General features: G+C 36.7%; 1 protein-coding gene across 2 annotated transcripts; it reads left to right on the top strand.

The window, feature by feature from the left end:
* The first annotated feature begins 2,114 nt into the window (after positions 1–2,114).
* On the top strand, positions 2,115–19,850 carry ubac1 (UBA domain containing 1). 2 transcript variants are annotated; one of them, XM_015366825.2, is made up of 11 exons: positions 2,115–2,480; positions 3,811–3,931; positions 4,747–4,820; positions 7,232–7,339; positions 8,458–8,484; positions 10,937–11,039; positions 11,762–11,870; positions 12,742–12,973; positions 13,334–13,420; positions 14,101–14,239; positions 14,378–19,850. In XM_015366825.2, the coding sequence occupies exons 1-11, from the start codon at positions 2,343–2,345 to the stop codon at positions 14,491–14,493; spliced, it is 1,254 nt and encodes a 417-aa protein (XP_015222311.1). In that variant the 5' UTR covers positions 2,115–2,342; the 3' UTR covers positions 14,494–19,850. The 2 variants fall into 2 exon arrangements, with proteins under 2 accessions (XP_015222311.1, XP_006640601.1); XM_006640538.3 differs by lacking the exon at positions 8,458–8,484.

The raw sequence follows: 19,850 nt of genomic DNA, 5'->3' as shown, positions 1-19,850 counted from the left end.
ATCATTGTTTCTGCCGTTTGTAGGGGGGGTGGTTCACGTTGATACTAAGGGATGGGGTGTCCTACATCGGGAGTGTTTTGTAATGTTCTGCGAGGTTCAAACGATGAAAAAACACCGGCGTCTCCAAAGAAAGCCAGTTGGTGATGAACGCTCTACAGAGTACAGCCAGTTCTCGTTCAACTTTGCCGTCGACAGCAGAGTAGTTTATCGCCATACGTACAGTACGCGTACATTGGAATTCTTAATCGCACTGATCTCTCGGGACGCATACAGTACAACGGACAGCACCACACAATGTAGACAACAGGAACAATAAATATGTAGTAGACCAAACAAAATGGTAGACTATGTAAAAAGTGTGTAGCGCAGATGTGTATTAAGGCACTGCAGTTAGCTGTTGAGAATGCATACTTGAGTCAAGTGGTCCATGATTTAACAGTGTGGTATCGCTTGCCAGAAAGGTAGGGGGGAGAACAGGTTGTGGCCTGGATGGTTGGGATCCTGTGAATGATGGTGTGGATCTCGTCGATTGATGGTAAATCACATCCTATAATCCTCTGTCCCATTACCACAACCTTTTGTAGTGCATCTCTGTCATGCATGGTAGTATTGTTGTACCACACAGTGATGCCGCGGTTAAGCACCGCAGAAAGTGCAAGCGCTGTGCCTTTTTCAGATTGGCTATTGTGAGTCTCTTAGTCATCTGGGATGACGTGAGGAGTGGCTTTCACAAAGATCCCAGCGCAGGTGCAGGGACGATTATATACCACACTCGCTCGCAGCACTATTTTAACGTGTGACCTATGACCTGTAAATCCCGTCATTGGTTATCTGATGACATATTTGAGCCATTAGAAGATGACTGGAAATATTTTAAGTGTTTTCCGATAATGATTTCTCCGACTGCATGGCGTCGGTTTACCATAAGGTGACGCACAAGCAAATATTGAATATAGCGCGTATGACTGATGGTAAAGGGATACAAAATTATCGGATTATTATGAAAGTTATAAAGGCGGTAACTAATTTGTTTTTTTTTACTGGTGACTGGTGACTGGTGTTATAACTCATAATGATTGAATTTCCCACAAGAAACCAATTATCTGTGAGAAGTTTTATTTCCAGCGAACTTCTGTACCTTCTTTCTTGACCACATAACTTGACAACCTTTGCAGGTGATATTTGTTTAATTAGAGTCCGCACCTCCAATGATAATTTGTTCAAAACTGTATTGAAACTGGAGTCTTGTTATAACCTGCTCCACAGATGAGAACTGCTTTTCTTGTCTCCAAAAGCCCAACGCCGAAAATGCAACGTAAAATGTAGCCGTGTGTGTATATGATGAGTGTAAGTGTCTCCGTTTTAATTTTTGTCTTGAAACCCTAGTTTTGGGTTCTTATTAAATGTGGGAACTCTCAGTCTTTGTGTTGCCTATTTGTTGTTGTAGGTCGCCCTCCGATGGAAAAAATAATAAGCGCATCCTCTCCCTATCATTGTTCTTGGGATGGAAACAATACTACAGGAAGTACTATCGGTCGGGCTGGCATTAAAAGAACAGTGAAAAGTCGGTCATTATTTGATACTTCAAAATTTGATCAGAAAAACCTGAATGGATTTGTCTTTAAATCTTTTTACTTTTGAAGGGGACGGGATATAAAGTTTTCTAATAGATTGAAAGGCAGCAATAAACGGAATACCACAAAAGCGTGACTATTTTTTATAGTTTATTTTTTCTAGAATCGTAATGGTTTTCAAGAATCGTTTTGCTCAGGGTGTTTGATCCTAAATCTGTTTTGGAAGGCTATTTCATAAAGCTAAATTATTCAATTATCAATGCCATTTTAATGCTGTATGTTTAGATATCGTACGCCGTTTATTAACTATAGCTAAAAAAATATGATTTCACATACAGCATGAGTAATAATAAAAATACCTAATTCAAGTTTTCAATATTTCAATTAAATGTTGCAGGATATATTTCAGCTTTTCATTTGTCCTATCAAAATTAATAATATTTTCATTTAATGTATTATAACAGACTTTTTTCCACTGTGTCGCCCACTTGTAAAACTTCAACTCCCAGAATACCTCCGAAGGTCTTCCAGGTCAGAGTTTAAAGTTCAATCCCTGGACTTGAGCAGCAGCGGTATTACGGAGCTTCACAGTCCACAGGCCTGCCTGATAGGTAAATAGCTGTCAAGTCCATCAAAAAAGAACAAACAAACCGCTGTACTGTACTGTTGATGTACAATAATCGAACCGGACAGCCAGTAAAATGGTGACAGAATAAGAGCTGAGCTGTTGACTTTTCTATTAATCTTGGATTTCGAGAGAAGAGGGCTATGTTTGTGCAGGAGGAGAAGATTTTTGCAGGGAAGGTGCTGAAAATCCATATTTGCACCATGGAGGGGGCAGAGTGGTTGGAAGAGGTAACCGAGGACACCACCATTGAAAAACTCAAGGAAAAGTGCTTGAAACACGTATGTCTTCCTGTTGTTTCTTATGTTATTTGAATGTAATTAAACGCAGATCGTCAGGACAGCAGTAGCCAGGACGTTATCAGGACAGTGACTGAATTTCCCGGTAGGCCTGTTAGAACTGTCATACTCCGGTATTTATAGAAGAGCGCTTGTCTAGGCTATTTATAATTTAATTTACGCGTCGACCTAACAGGGTAATTTTTTTCCCCCCAAAATTGTCATAGCTCCTCTTCCTTCTCGTAATGTTTGCAAGCTGATCTGTTTTCTTTAAATGTAACGCTTCTTGCCCATATCATTTTCAACTTGATAGGTTTTAGGTGTCTTGTTGCTTGTTTTATTTATATTTGCACATTGCCGTTGTCCTAGCCACTAGTATCATCAGCCGGTTAACATTACCGCCTCTTAACTGCCTCAACGACGAATAAAAACAGAGCGAAACGATTTTTTGCATGTTGTATTTTCAGTATACTCTATATGAAATCTTAATAGAATAGTATTTTCCCAGTTGGTGTAATAATTCTTGATTTGATTTGTTGTCGTTTTCCTCCATTTCATTCTTAGCTAGAAAGAATGTATTTTTGTTTTACTAATATTGGACTTTTTGTGTGTATTCTGTGTAGATGTAACTTCATTTTAATCGTTTTGCTAATTTCAACAAAAGATGAACCAGAAGACACAAGTATAGTTAAGGTTTGGAGGTGCTTTTAAAACCAATAACAGGAGAGTTGTGGGAGTATGGAACATGCTTCCCAGCCATGTTGTTGAAGTCAATATCCTGGTTTCTTTCAAGAAACAGCTTGTCGAGATCCTTGAAGTAATTAATAAACTGCCAGCTATGGAGCTGATTGGCCAAATAGCCTCATCTTATCTGTGACCTTACGATCTTAACATTTAGATTTTGCAATGGTTCTGTTGTGGGGAGGTGGTATGCATTGTTGCCTCACTGCACTTGGGCCCTGGATTCACTTCTGGATCTGGGGTGCTGTGTGTATGGAGTTTGTATGTTCTACCTGTGTGCCTTTCGTTCCGCAGTCCAAAATCGTACTGCTCGGTTAATAGGGTTCTGGGAAAACTGTCCCTGGTGCGAGTGTGTGTCTTGTGTGTGTGCGCCCTGTGATGGACTGGCGTCCTGTTGAGGATGTGCCCTGCCTTGCTCTTGTTGCTGACCTGCATAGGCTCAGGTTCCCCTGCAACCCTGAATTGGATGAAGCAGTTAGAAAGTAGATGGATGTGTGGATTTCTGTTGTGACTAATTTCTGTATATGAAAGTTGTTTTAAACTTGTCAGAAGCAAGAGAGTTACACATTTCTTTTTTTCTTCTTTGCTCTAGTATGTCCATGGGAGCCTAGAAGACCCTAAGACTGTGACTCATCACAAACTGATCCATGCTGCTTCAGAAAGAGTCCTAGCAGACACTAAAACTGTAGTAGAGGAGAATATTAAAGATAAAGGTAAGTAGTGTTGAGAGGAAGAGGAGTTACAGGTTAAAGTTTGTGGGAGTCTTATCCAGTTTATCCAGCCATGCTGTTGAAGCATATATCTTGGCTTCTTTCAAGAAATCACCAGAATGGGGTCCTTGGATCATTTAAATATTTACTACCAATTGCCTAGATGGGCTGAAAACCATTTGTATCTCATAAAGATATTTCATTATTCATCCTTTTTTTATTGTGATTAATTTCAATGATTATTTTGGCCTCATGTACAATATGTAATAATGAAATGTCTTGAGGCTGACACATTCAGAACTAAAAATGAGGAAGGTTTTAATGTTATATTTAGTATCTTACTAAGGTTGACAAACTCTCATTTAAGGTTTTGGAATTGAATACCACATCAATTAGCTACTGCTTCCGAATGACCTCCTGTTATTTGTAAGCAGTCTTATGGTCTTTCTTATGTTAGATAGTGGTACCATAATTCTGACTGGTAATATAATGCATAGTTTTGTATTGTACGTTGGTGTACTCATTAAGTTGTTTTTCACTTGCAGAAAAATGGGCTGGATGACTTTTTAAAGCAGTTATGTAGAAAGGGCTTGACAAACACCCAAGTGTAAAATAGTTTTCTTTTATTTTCCTTTTGTTGGATCACTGTTCTTGGAATGTTCTGAAAACATCTGTTGGGGGAAAAAAAAAAAGAACTAATTTTGAAAAATTGTTATAGAGTGATTGCACCAAAAGAGACTGCAATGGTACAAAATTACATCTGAGGAGAATTTTCATCTGGTACCTTCTGTTATGGACCATTCTGTTTCCTCTCCTAGATGTCTTACTGTTAATAAAAAAGAGACCACCTCCTCCCCCACCGAAGATGACTGAAGTGTCTACAGAAGAAAAGGTAAAATATTTTAAATACCTAGTGAGAGGCCAACAAAATATTTTAATTTATAATAGCACAAATATTCCAGAATGAGCTGGGTAGAGGATGCATAGGAGGCTACCAAACACGCTCTTCTTTCAGTGCTGGAATATATGCTAATCCGAACATGCCTATTCACTTTTTTGTTACAACTGGAGAGAGTTCACAGGGGTGTCAAATGCTAACAACCTCACACCAATACCTTGTAAAAGTTCACTCTGGCACCTTAAGTCAAAGAGGGAATTCAAACAAGAAACCAGTTTCATGTTCAAGTTGTATGTTTAATTTTTTATTACTATTTGTAGCAATTTTCATTTTTCTGCCTCTCTGTGAGGACTTTGTATATGAATAGTAAGAGATGTTGTCATGCCTATAGATTAATATCACTGGATTTTTAGATTACTGCTCAGGCTCAGTTTATTCTTCAGTGAGAAACACCTCCTGTTTTTCACATAAGAATTAATGAATTGTTACAAAACGGAATGCATCAGAATTTTAGCAAACCAATTCTGGATTGCAATTGTGAGTGCCCCTGAAGTCTCTCACAGCCAGTTTGCTAAACTGAACTTCCTTCAAAGTTGCATTATTTAAAAACAAGAAATGTGCTGCACATACAGTATTTTGCACAAACTTTCTGGTTATTTGGAATTTTGTTTCCGATTTATTTTGACTCAAACATCGACGGTAAACTGTGAAGTCAGAATTAATTTACTGTATATTACAAACACGTGGCCATAATTGTTTCTCGTCAAAATGGCTGTTCATCTATGCATGATTGTGTGTAAAACATTTAGAGGTGTTCCAGTGCCATCTGTTGGTAGGTTAAAAGCAGCATTGCTGCAGTCAGAAGGGTTAATCGAAAATACATGAACCCTTTTGAATGGATCAGTTACCCTGTGTAACTGAGGAGGGAGACTGATTTCGTCTATAGCTGCTCCTGAGATGGAATTCCTTTGTGATGAAACAGCAACTATAAAAAGTGCCCAAGGCTTTGCAGGGGATCTATACCTTAAAGCAGGGGTCTCAAACTCATTTGCTATGGCAGGCCGGAGTTGAATTTCAGTGCACTTTAGGGAAGCCATTCATACTATAAATTATTGAAATCCTAGGCACAACCATTACCTCATATTATTTATTTGTGAAGATTTGCATTTTTACTGTTTATTTTTAAAGATGATGCCTGCACTTTAAAATGGTGTTAATGTCATTGCAGATTTTTCAATATTCAAATGTATTTAAAAAAGTGAAATATTATTTGCTAGATATCAGCAGCATTAAAAAACTATATTGCTATTGCTCTTTGGCAACAGTTAAGGGTGCAAGTAAAGCAGTGTGACTTTCCATTCACTTCTACAAAGAAATATAAATTGCTTCACTTATCTTTGCACACACAATTTTATTTTTCTATTATGTTTTGGATAACATAATTACAAGACCCTCATTATCATATTCCAACATTTGCTTTTGAGTTAATGAAAAATCAGAACCTGTTTCTTGGAAGGGGAGTTTGGAGAAAGTGTGCACACAGGTTTTGTGGAGTCATTTTGTTCCAACGCTGTTTTTTTTCTGCAAAGACCCCCATCAGATGGTCTTGGTGGGATGGATGTGGCTGAAATTCCTGCGTGGAAAGAAGTGAACTCTTTTCCACCTTAGAAGGGACTTGAACTGCAGAACCACTGAAAAATGTGAATTCTCTTCCAACCCGGAATCCTTAACTTTTTTTTTTTTAGTGCAGTAAAATTCTGCAGTAAGATACTGTAGACAATATTGACGTGTACATGAACTAACTAGAAAAAAGGTTTTTAAATGGCTAAAGAGTACAGAAATTGCAGCATTCAGTCATTTGTAATCACCATTTTCTTGATATTTTATTTTGTGTGTCTGAAGTTCAAAAGATGAACTGAGTGGCCTCTCATTGGTAACCTTAGTTATGAATTCACAGCTACCTTGAATTCAAGTTACATACTGATTTAAGGTTTTCCATTTGATATTTATCTTAGCTTTTTATGAATCAATCCACTACAGTGCTACAAAAGCCAATGCACCAACCTAGAAGTATACATCATCTGAACCATGCATTTTCAAGCCATTGGTTTCTCCTCAGACAGCAAACCGAAAGTACAAAGAATGTCTAAATACCTCAGAAATTGCCTGACAGCTACTGGAATTGAAATCACAGTTGGCTGCTGGGAGAGAGCAGGTTTGACCCAACGATGGCCAGGTTGTAGGGCACATTTTTCACTCTGATTGGTGGGCTTTACTCTGTGTCCAAGTCTGGCCCCTCTTGTGGCCCATTCTTGTCTTCTGAGTATGACCACTATTTGTAGTTCATTATCATCTGTCTTTCTTTTTAAATTTTACCCTGATTGTTGTCCATTTTGATCTTCTAGAAGAAACAGGAACAAAAAGCTCCAGACAAAGATGCCATCCTTAAAGCAACAGCAAACCTTCCTGTTCGCCATTCTGACCGAACAGTCGCACAACACAATATCCGAGATGTAAGTTTCCGCATGTTCATTTACTTTATGGGAATGTCACTGCAATATTTTAAGAACAGATTTATGTTTTCCACATTTTTCTTTGACATCTTGCACCAGGGGGTCTCATCTCAGTTCCTTTAGAAAACACACCAGAACCCTGTTAAAAGTATTACAATGCTTTTTTTCATTAAATTCAAAGACTTTTGAAGAGCAGCTTGGTGAGTTATCAAATTTAACTTTGCATTGTGCTTTATAGGTTACAGGTATGAGGTGTCTGTACAATCCTTAACCATACAAACAAAAAAAATAGTACTAACATTTACAGAATGACAAGAAATGTTTTATAAATGATCTTATTAAAAATAACACTATAAATATTGCCCAAAACACAAAATATGTAGTTTTATTAGCTTCTAACTCCACTTGTATTCAGCTTCATCTGTAACTCAATTCCACCTGGTTTTGTCTTTAGACAAATTGTATGTTCTGAGATAAGACCACAGTCTGTGAAGTAATAAAGACCTTTGTTACAAAGTGTTTTTAAAGGTACAGTCTTTAAAGGGTAGTCAGTGTGACAGCTCAGTGAAAATAGCCTTTTCCTTTATTTCTTAAAGTCTCCTGAATTACATTATCAAGATTGAGTTGCAACTTGAAATTACTTGTCTGCATTTTGAAATAGTGACTATGCGCAAACACCACCTGCAGCTCCTTATGTTTTGGGTCTTAGATTTAGAGAAAAAATTCTCTCATTTGGTATACCTCACTGATTGTGTGCTCTTTGGAAATAAGAAGACAAAACACTGTGAGGTATAGCTGTTTTGAATTTGTTGCAGTTCCACTGCCTTTTCTTTTGTACTCTTCTGTCAAAGATGCTGACAGGTTTCATGTCTTCAAGAAAAGCAGAAGATATAAACCCAGATAAATTGTTCAGTCTGTTTTTTTATTGAGGATTTGAAGATTAATATAACTGTTTTTGTATTTAACTGTATAAATAAGCTAGAATATTGAACATATGTAATAGCTGGGTGGTATTACTTTACATTTCTTTCCAGTGTGCCTTACCTTTTTTGGTAATTTTGTTGAAACTCAGCACTGAATCCTTTCTGTTTTTCTTTTTACTGTCATGGAAATGCAAGGCAGTACCCTTTTTTGGACATAAAAAGGTTTGTTTCAAATTAATTACTTTCAACAGTTTATAAGTAAAATGTACTCTCTGTACATAAATTATGTTTATATAATGGAATCTTTCAGTTTTATTTTCAATATAGATACAAGTATTTTTTTACATTAAGGACACACCTAATTTAGTGAATTCTGAAGTCGAGAGCAGTAGAAGAAAACACTAATGTGAGTGAACACAGAGTAGAGAAACTGTGTTTTTTAATATTATCTCTTCATTAAGCAAGACTGAAACTGGGTAATATGAAAAAGAATTGGAATTCTGTAGCTGGAATACATTGTGCTCTCTGGATTGTCAGATGAATGTAAATATTCCACTGTGGCAATGTTACCCATTGGTCTCTATACAGTTAATACAGTTAATCCTAAATATACCACCACTATTGGTATCAGGAGGAGTTTTTTAAGGAACTGAATGGAGCACAATACAGTTTCATGGGAAGATGGATGGATGCTTGCCTATTATGCCTTCTGGCACATAGGGACAGCAACATCCTGTTGCTGTTACCATAACATTTGGTTTTTATGGGACAGGGTTGTTAGCCTTGTGCCCAACTTCCAACATGGAGGACCTGATGCCTGATGTGGGACATGAACCTACTACTCTGAGATTATGAGTTTCATGCTCTACCAACAGAGCTAGCCGGGGTGCTTCATGGAAAGAGTTAGATTAAAATAAAGGGAGAATACTAGATATTTGAAACCTGCAAAGTAAACATCCTGGGAAGACTTCCTGCAGGGATACTAAATGTGTCCTTTCATGCTGTACTAGTTACTTCTTTACTGCTTAATAATTTAAGCTCTTTGTAGGTAGACTCCAAGGTTTGTGAAGTATTCAATTTGCAAACATCATTAACTGAAACTGCTTGGAAAATGTTTCTATGCAACAATTTTCTTACACAGAGTTCTTATGGGGCTCCCCTGTGGCTCAACAAACACAGGCGCTTTCTCAGCACGCAGTTTAAGACCCTGTAAGATCCTGCTCACCTCTAAGGCAAGCTTGCAGCACAAAGGTGAATGTGAAGCACAGGTGTAGGGCAGACTCATGCCCACCAGTCCTCTTTCCTCTTTTGTGGGTGTAGGAGTTATAAACCACGTTTTGAGAACGTTATAAAAAAAGAATCGGTGACAGTTCTTTACCTGCAAAAAAAAAAGCCAAGCCTTGTTTTGTGAAAATCCATCATCATGCCTCTTTACAGTCTGTGGACTAAAGCTTATAAAATCATGTTACTGCCTTTAACCAAGAAGATATAGACTTTTAATAGACCGTTTTTTTCTTAACAGAGATTTGTATCATATGGATTTGCAGGTTTTTAAGGAAATGTAAAAGCTGCCTAGATACAGGTAGATTTACACATTCTAAATGTGTACATTATTGGTTTAATATGCCTAAAAAATATACACAATTTGTTAATTTACAGAGAATTAGGTCTCACTTTAACACGCTTGGCCATGCTCTGAAACAGGCCACTGTTCAAGATAACATACTCTGCAAGTACTCAGTTGCCCTGGGATAAATAGAATAACTTGGGTGACACACAGGCAGCTGGGCAGTGTTTGTGTTTTTTCAGCCACTGTTTACCTCCATCATCTCATGTTGATTAAATCCATCTATAAAATGTCTGCATTATTTTAGTCTGTTATATTTATCAATCTAAAATAAAATCAATAAAACATTAAAACTAAGAAACAAACTAAGATTTTTTTAAAATAAAACTTTATTTTAAAGTTGTTTTAAGAGAACAACCATTTAACAAATTTAATTATGTAATGAGTTTTCAAAACCGTGAACAATCTGGCTGTCACTATGAAGCAATACGTTCTCTGTAATGACACAAAATTACTGCTAAAAACACAAAACTTATTTCAGTGCCCTATATTCTAGGAGATTCTGTTTAGCTGGACATTGAAGACACTATAAATAAATTGATCCCTGGAGCACAACTTAGAGGAATGTGTTTTGCTTAACTCATTGTTACTGGTAATGAAGTTTAAGTAATAAGAAATGCTTTATAGATGTAAACCCTCCCGATTTTGAGGATCAAAAAGCTCAAAACCATTTATTTGTTCATTCTGCTTTCCTTTTGTATTACTATATAAAACCAGACATTTTTTTTCTTTTGCATTGTTGGGGTGGATGCTCGTCTACTGTAATACTAGTTAATACAACTGCATTTAAGGCCAGTTCCAGTAAGAGCCAGACTTACTGTTATATTGCTTAGCAGTTTTGCAACTCACCCATTAAACGAAAAAAGTAGCTTCTTGCAATAGTGTAATTTTTTTTTTTGAAGTTAACCTACAGTACACAAAAAGTAGGCTTTGGTAAAAAAAAAAGTCTTTGAATGTGTGATTTCTACTGTTTTTGAAATGTAGAGCAATGTCAGATGAGTAATCCGATGGTAGAGTCTCTGTCAACATGAATTTGTGATGATTCAGTTTCAGACAGAACTCAGGAAAATCCTTGTCTCTCTCATTGAAGTGGCACAGAAGCTACTGGCACTTAACCCTGATGCTGTAGAATTATTTAAGAAAGCCAATGGTAAGAAATGTAATTTTACTTTGTTTTATTAAAGGTACTCGCACACAGATGTAATAACTGGAGTTTATTAATCATAGGTCTGTTAATGACATGACAGAGTGAGGTTTATACTATATTGTATGTGATTGTACCCTTAATATTCCGTAAAAGCTGATCTTGTCTATTTCTCTTCATGATTGAAAGCTGATGTTTTTGATTTTGAGCCTAATAATTCAAAGTACTGTACAAGATTGACTCTGTAATAATCATTATGAAAAGCAAGAATGCCAACAAAATGATAGTTTGCAAATGATCAAAATTGTATATTTTTTAAAGTAATAAAAGTAGAAATATTTTTTATTTTAAAAATGTGGAAAAAACTAGATAAAAACCCGGAACATTTTCAGGCTGAACAGGTCCTAAATTAAAATGGACTAGAAGAACAAAACTTCTGCTCCACAGCAGTAATTTTTTTTCTCTTGCCTTTTACTTTCAAGCAGGGAATTAACTCCTCCTTGTTCTCTTGAGCTTTATTACATGTGAAAATATGACAATAAAATAGTATCTAAAATTCCTGAACATACAGTATATGTCAGCAGCATCACCTTGCTTTAACCTTGCTAAGGTGTAAAAACAGTAAGGGATGACAGCAGAAACACATTGTTTCAAAATGCATATTTAAAGCCAGATCCTCCTTTTGTGTCGATAGAAGTAGTGATTTTCCTGCCTGTCTGCCTCTGTAGCCATGTTGGACGAAGACGAGGAGGACAGAGTGGATGAGATGGCCCTCCAGCAGCTTACCGAAATGGGCTTCCCTGAGAGCCGAGCAGTCAAAGCCTTGCGTTTAAACCAGTGAGTATGTTTTAAACCCCTCCGGGTGTTAAATATTTAACCATGCATCTGCAGCTTATGTTTAGTGTGCGCAAACATTGTAAAGCCTTCATCTTGCTGCCAGGAGTATGAAAAACATTCTATATTTGAAATATAGAATAAATGTATTGATACAGCTAAGGGGCTAAACAGGGAAATCAGCAGTTGAACCCACGCAGTTGAAATATTCTTCATATCAAATTGAAAAATGAGCATTTTCTTCAGCATTTTTTTCGTTAAATGACAAATGAGCTGATGTTTTGCCTTGTAAAATCTATGGCATTTGCAAGGAAGGGATGGGGCATTTCAGTGCCATTAAGGCCAGAATATTTCAGGTTGTACAACTATGTTTCACTTACCAATTTATGAAGACCTGAAAGAATCAAGTGACTTGACTTGTTGACCCAATAATCAGTTCAGTTTAGTTAGTAAGAATAGACCTGGACTGAAACCCACAGGATCCAGTGCCCTTTTGATCACTGGAATTGCCTGTTTCCAGTATAAAGGACAGTGCTACAGGCAGTCTGGTATTTATGCAAGTTAGAATCTTCATTTGAAAACTGTAATACAGAAGAATGGACAGACAACAGGAAAGGCCAGGTCGGACTTTCACAATGAACAGTGAAACACTAACCAGAGGGCAGAGTGGAAACTGCATGAAAGTACAGACACTTCTTTACCCAAAGGGGTTATGAAAGTATGGAACAAGTTCCTCAACCATATTTTTGAAGCTGACACCCTGGTTTCTTTTCAAGAAACGCCTTGATGAAATATTTGGATCAGTGTGCTCGTGTTCCAGGATTCTCTAGTCCCTGATCAAAGCAAAAGGCTTCCTGTGCCTGTCTGTTCGCAGCATGTCAGTGACGCAGGCAATGGAGTGGCTGATAGAGCATGTGGATGACCCCACGGTCGACGCCCCCCTGCCAGGCCAGGAGACTGCAGGCGCAGCAGCTCCTCCTGCTGGCACCAGCATTGCAACTGCTAGGGCACCTTCGGAATCCAACGCTGAAGACTCCAAGCAAGACGAGCTTACCGAAATCTTCAAAAGGATTCGCAGGAAAAGAGAGTTCAGGCCTGACTCACGGGTGGGTCTCTTACCGATGTCCTCTTGTGCCTTTTTGTCAAATTATTTTACTCAGGTATCAAAACATTAGAGCTTAACTAGTAAACAAAATGTCTTTCATTTTATTCTGTTTACTGTATTTCTGGAGTTAGTAGTTGTTCTGATAAAGTTAGAAATGCAATCTGCCCAATCAACTCAGTTGGCTGCAACTGGGTAAGTGATCTGAGGATCCATCTGGCCATTTCTTGAAGGAAGCCAGTGTGTCAGCTTTGATAACATTCTGAGTCTGAGAAGCTCCACAGCTGTGCACTCCACATATACACATTTTTGTCAGTTAAACAGTTTAGTTAAAAATATGCTTTTATCATTCTTTTTCTTTCAGGCTGTGATTGCACTAATGGAAATGGGATTTGATGAAAAAGAAGTCATTGATGCTCTGCGAGTTAATAATAACCAGCAAGATGCCGCTGTAAGTTTTGAAAAATTTTTGCAGCAAGGGCTAAAGACGCATGCAGTCATTGGGCTTCATGAGTAAGGCAGTCCCAACTGTGCAACCTCAGTGGCTTTCCCAAAGGCAAGCTTTTAGTTAGTATGACTTGCTTTGATCTGAGATTAATCAAGACTCGATCTTCATGTTGCTGACTCCACTGGTAAATACAGTGATTGGCTATTTGTTGACTCAGTCCAATGATTTAAATTGGAATAATGTACCATGTGTATTATACACATTTGTTTGCAGAAATGGGAAAAAAATATTTTTCTTTTTCTGTGCACAACCCTGTGAGTTCTCATAAATGTGAGTGATTTTACAGCAGTTATATTTTTGTTGTTAGGTGTCAAACCTTACGAAGGCTCAACATTGTATTTCTCCTGTTTTTTGAGGTGTGGAATTAACCTTTACTTGTTCCTTAGCAGCCAACACACTGACGCAGCTCCTCACTTGAGCATCAGAAATTAGTGAATAATGGTTTCCCATTAATTAGGGTGTTAATTGTTCTTTATGCCACCATCTAAATCCATTATACCTGCATTGAACTAGTTGAAGAGTGTAGTCTGTAGTACTTTTCTGATATGGACAAATTTAATTTTAAAATTTGTAATTTGATGTTACTGTCATTCCACTAACCTGCTCTGATTTTGATTTCCCAGTGCGATTGGCTATTGGGAGACAGGAAGCCATCTCCGGAGGATTTGGACAAGGGCATTGACACAAACAGCCCTCTGTTTCAGGCAATTCTGGAGAACCCCGTCGTCCAGCTGGGGCTCACCAACCCGAAAACACTGCTAGGTTTGTAAAGCTTAGTCGTCGTTTGCCGTTGAGGAATATTCTGCGATGTGAAAAATCGGTGCTTTTGCAGTGACTGTGTTTGGAGGTGAGGGGAGTGATTTTTGATTTCTTTAATCAAACATTTCGTTGTTTCCGTAGCATTTGAAGACATGCTGGAGAACCCTTTAAACAGCACGCAATGGATGAATGATCCCGAAACCGGGCCGGTGATGCTACAGATATCTAGAATCTTCCAGACACTAAATCGCACATAGGGTCTACCTTCAGTAAGGGCAAGCATCGCTGCTCCGCCTCTGAAGCGTGCAATAGATTCTAGACAGACTCTGTCTAGTGTGAAAGCTTTGAACTGCTCTCACTGAGCACAACAAACAGATCACCTCTGTTTATAAGGGAAATGTGTGTGTAACTGTGACTTGAATTCCCTTTTGCCTTGCAGACTTAGTACTAGTGGAGGTGTGATGTGGAGTGTTAGTAAGAGATTGAAACTAGGATTGACATAAAATGTGCAAATGCTGCATAACTATATCTATTTATAATACAGGAGAACACTTGTAAAAACCAACATAAGCATTGTTTATGTTTTAATAAGAACAATATCAGGTTGTTAAATCATTTTTAATTTAAATTTTCAGTGTTAAAGTGACATTTGGTTATCCCAAAAAAGTTTACACTTCCAAAACATGTTGTTTTGTATGTTTTTGTTAAGGTCTTTAATTTAAAATACCAGACTTAGAAAACTATTCCCAAATTGCTACATTTCACCAAAAAAAGGAAATGATTACAGTACGACGTCAATAGCTTTGTCTTTTTTATCCTTCTTTCTTTTTGCACTGTTCTATTCGTACCATAATTTGCATATGCATGGTAAGAGAAAACGGTCAGAGACTTTTTGTGGGGCAGTACAGTACTGGCAGACGAAAAGGAGTCTAATATGTAAAAAGCAATATCATTCCTTTTAGAAAATAATTATTAAAAATGGAATACAGTGCACTGACAAAATGCTTTTGGGCTCAGTTATAATGGTTACATACCCTAGAGACCTTGGCTTTACCAAACACCACTGGTTGACACACAGTAGCTGTCACCTTTATGACATTAATACCTAATACAGGTGACACTGTAGTGGCCTGTTGCAGACATATCTACTGTGTTTCACAGGCTTTTTAATTTAAACTATTATCTATGATTTTTATCAGAGTTATGCTTTGCCTGTGTTTTGACTTGGTCAACACAGAGAATTAATTCATTGTCCCAACACATACATGGGAACTGCGCTCTCTGAGCTTTCTGTGTGGGCATTTTGTGTGGCACAACAAAATAATGATTAGAATCACTTCCTTCTTCTGTAAGCCAACAAATCTTCCCTCAAATACTGTGGAAAATATTAAATTTGTCTTAAAATCTTTGTTTTCTGGGATGTGGGTGGGGTGTGGAAAGACCTTTTCATGTTCGGATTGCATAACAGGAAATCAAGGTAGAATCTTTTCTGTAGACCCATTTCCTTAGAGCATACAATCTATGGGCATTTCTTAATGAGCTCACAAATATATATTGAAGAGTACTGTTCTCAAAAGTAAGGCAAACATGCTTTGACCCCTCACGATGTAATCTTCACTAAAACCTTTCTCAAAAGGTTAACTGGCTTCAAAATAAGCTCTTCTGTTTTACAGGAAAAGCACCCTAAACATACCTTCAGAGTGAATTGAATGTGGGGTGCACTGTATCTAAGTGATGTGAAATTTTGTACCCTGTAGTGTGTAGCTATGAATTTTTGCATACTCTATGTGCCTGAAGTGAATTATGAATGATACTATGACATTTTCTATTTGAAAACCTTTTAGATTGGTTTTGTAGCTTATGAAAGTATGTATGTATGTCTGTTTCGTATGTTCCAGTCTTTCAATCTGTTGTGCAGTTGGTGGTTATGCTCCATGGGAGGAAAAAAAATGCACAGCACATTGCAGATCTTTATAGTCCCCTGTTTGTGTTTGTATTCTCTGTTTGTGTATTTTCGTTACTGTTTTATTTATGTTGCAGTAGGATGTTGTAATTCTTTTTTTGGTGAACGTTTTGGAAAATTGAATAAAATGCAGATCTAGGAGTTTTTACCAATGAAAAGCTGCTGATCATGTTGCGCTATTCCTGGAAACAGTGAAAAAATAAAAATGTTTGGAAATACTTAAAATTGAAACTTTTGAAACCTGTTGTGGATAATGTAATATCCATATCGGGAAGGCTAAAGTTGTATTTTATAAGTGTCCTCTCTTAACACAAATGATATGTTCCCTATTGTGTGAACTAGCATAGGCTTTTCCTTTTATTTGGTGACCATCTGGTGCTTTTCTAAACTCAGATTAATAAGAACTTTACATGAAGATGCCCCAAAAAGATTGCAAAACATAAAAATGTAGTGAACATTTTAAACCTTTATTGCCAAAAAAGCTTTATCTGATGTGATTTTGGTGTGGGGATTGGTTGCCCTATGATAACATGAATATTCATTCAGAATTTACTTTTCTTAGAGCTTTCAATTATTTGTGTTAAAACAAATGAATACTATTGGCTCTTTTAAACTGCAAAAATATATAAAAAGACGAGAGTTTGAGGTATAACATCAATATTTATTGAACTAGATACTTGGGTATTCCTATATCTTTCCACTGTCTTTAAATCAATCCATTTTGTGGTCACTTACTGGTTTAAGCATTCAGTAATTTAGATTAGTGCCATACTAACTTTTCATGGTCACTATGCATCTACAATGAATTTTAAAATGTGGACTCTGTATACAAATCTGATTGTGTGTTGTTTTTAAGCATTCAGCTGTTTTTTTTTTCTGCTCAGGATTTATGGCTGATCAACTGTCAGTGACTCATCAAGGCACTCAGTTTAGCCACAGTTTAAGCAGATAAAGATCATTAAAACAGATATTTTGTGCATGCATTTACATTTTTGTAAAATTAAAAATGCCTTTTATGTGATTTTAGCTTATGGAATGGGTGGTTTAAAGATTGATTTTCTGAAGACTGTCATTGAAACATTTTAATTATTTTAAGGTTACGTGGCTGTAGATCATTTTATGTCTTTTCAGCATGGTGATTAATTTCAGAACAAGTGAGTTTTGACTTTTTTAGGCCAAAGTATTTTTTGCCATTTGTGCTCTAGACTTAATCATATAAATATAATCTAAAACTATAAATGGGAAAAATGTACAAGGATTTAATTTGTAATGACTATACAGTAAATTGTTTTATTAACAAAATGGTTTAGAGTCGAATGTTATTGTTGAGATTGAAGCTGTCGGCTTCAATTTTAACACTTGGCATAACAGTAGATACCTTGTGACATTAGTCTTTCTCAGTTAGTAATTGTTGTGATGTGTACGAGCCCCCATACCATACTGTACTTCTCAGACTATACTTCAGATCTTTTCACACAGTCTTGATTAGTTTTACATTAGTTCTGCATCCAAAGCTATATTGGCAGGCAAAATGCGTCCACACCTACATTTACGTAAGATTGCAGTCTTATGAAATAAAAACTCTTATTGGCATGCTTGACTTGATTTGCTTCCATATACATTCCCTGTATCCAGCTCCTTTTTTCAAACCACACCTATCTCTAGCATTCCTCGGTTCTACTCTTCCGTGATGCGGGAGTACAAATCAAGTATAGGGCAGACAAGAAGAACATGTGAAAGAAGCAAGTGCCTCTGTGACAGTAAATTCTGTTTTTTCTTCTTCGTGTGTAAATGCAGAATTCTGATGTGGAACCTAAATATTAATGTGATTAAGATAGAAACTATGAAGGTTTGGCACTTAATTGTGTTATTTGTTTTATTCTTCGGAGGCTTTTGTATAAAATTAGTTTGATACACAATGGCATTTAATTCTTTTAGAATCATTATTAAGGCTTTTAGAATGACATGCCAGTTACTTGAAAAGAATAATGGCTTGGTGGTTGAGTCTACGAAGAGTTTTGTCTTTTGATACACAAGAGTCAAACCGCTACAGGGGGCAGAGGTGCCCTGCAGTATTCTTGCCTTTGCCTGTAAATTTGGTTTGTTTGATATTGACTGACTGTTGTCATTTTCTGCATTTTTGTGCTATTCTTTTATGGCGTTACTCAATTGTATAGTTCTCTTTTTCTGACAGAACTAGGAAACAACACTCTCTTAACTTTTTAACCTAACGTGGAATTGAAGAGAATCCCGTTCTTAAACTGAAGCCATATCTACAGCAAAGGTGTTTATTCCTTGCCAGTCTGTCCATCCCAGCATCCAGAGTTTAGAGCCCAGGGCTGGGGGAATTTGAGAAATATTTAAAAAGGCAAACTGTTAAACGAGTCTTTAACTAATGCACTGTTAGGCATGAATCCTAACTTTTGACAGCTTTTTGAAGCCAGTAGGCACTTAAGTGGTACTGTAGGTAACCTATGCAATTTTTACTTTTATCAAAAAGCCTTCATGGCTTCAGACGTTTTTATTTCAATGCCGCATATTTTAGATATAGTGGAAATTGCTTCCTTTGAAATAAATGTGAACATTAAAATATCATTACGTGGCGGTCAGTGTATATATAGAGAATTCCTGGTGCTTACTGCATTTTTAATGAAGTTTTTTCCTCCTGTTAAAGAACTTGTTTCTTAATGTACAAAACAAGAAAAATCGCATAAATGTAAGGTGAAAAAACCAAAGCTAATATTTCAGGCTTAGTAAAAATGATCTTTTTACCATAGAAAATAGGTATATACTATAGGTATATACTCTATGCTGGGGAATTTAATAATCCTAAAACAGCAACCATTTTTAAAAAGCAAAAGAAAAACTGACAGACATTAGGAAATATTTTCCATTAGAGAACACTTAATTTTTTATAATAACTGTGAGTCTACCATTTAAGTATGACATTAATGTAGCCGCAAGAAAAAATATGCATTTTAATGGAGAAGATGTGGGACATCACATATAGTAACCATTCATTTTGCAGGTGAATTGAAGGAAAGTTCTTATTTGTCATGCCTATGAAATCTAACATTTGCTGTATCTGATTGCTTGGAACAGGTAAGCCAAGTCAGCTCCTCTGATTTTAAAAGATTGTTCTAATTATGTAAGTGAAGAAGAATCTTCACATCTGCAAAAGATGCTAAGTTATCAATTAAACTCAACTGAATGCCTATAGGTCTGTTATTAAAACTGTGATTTTGGTAGGGGCTGTATGTGTCAACGCTGCTTAACAGTGAGAGTTCAGAAATGGCTGCAATATTTAAACTTGAATCAGTGTGTATGGTGTTATGAAAATAACACTTTTCAAGATGGTATAATCAGATAAAAAACTGTACACATTTTTGTGACAGTGTCATTAACATTTTAAACTAAACTTCGTCTTATCAGTGTGATTCAACCTGTTTTACCACAGTTATCCTCTCCAGTAGGTCTGTGCACTGAGTGTACTCTGCATCAGTGTACTTGCCCATGTGACTTGTCACTGTCTTGCATTGATGGAATCTTCTGATTGTTCACTCCTCACCTGTAGAAATGTGCAAAGCTTTGTGCACATGAACAATACTACTTGTTTGTTTATTACAAATAATAAAAGCAAATTTGAAAGTA

This window comes from Lepisosteus oculatus, chromosome 24 (genome assembly GCF_040954835.1).
Source record: "Lepisosteus oculatus isolate fLepOcu1 chromosome 24, fLepOcu1.hap2, whole genome shotgun sequence".
Taxonomy (NCBI): domain Eukaryota; kingdom Metazoa; phylum Chordata; class Actinopteri; order Semionotiformes; family Lepisosteidae; genus Lepisosteus; species Lepisosteus oculatus.
This window is presented reverse-complemented; position numbering and strand designations above follow the sequence as displayed.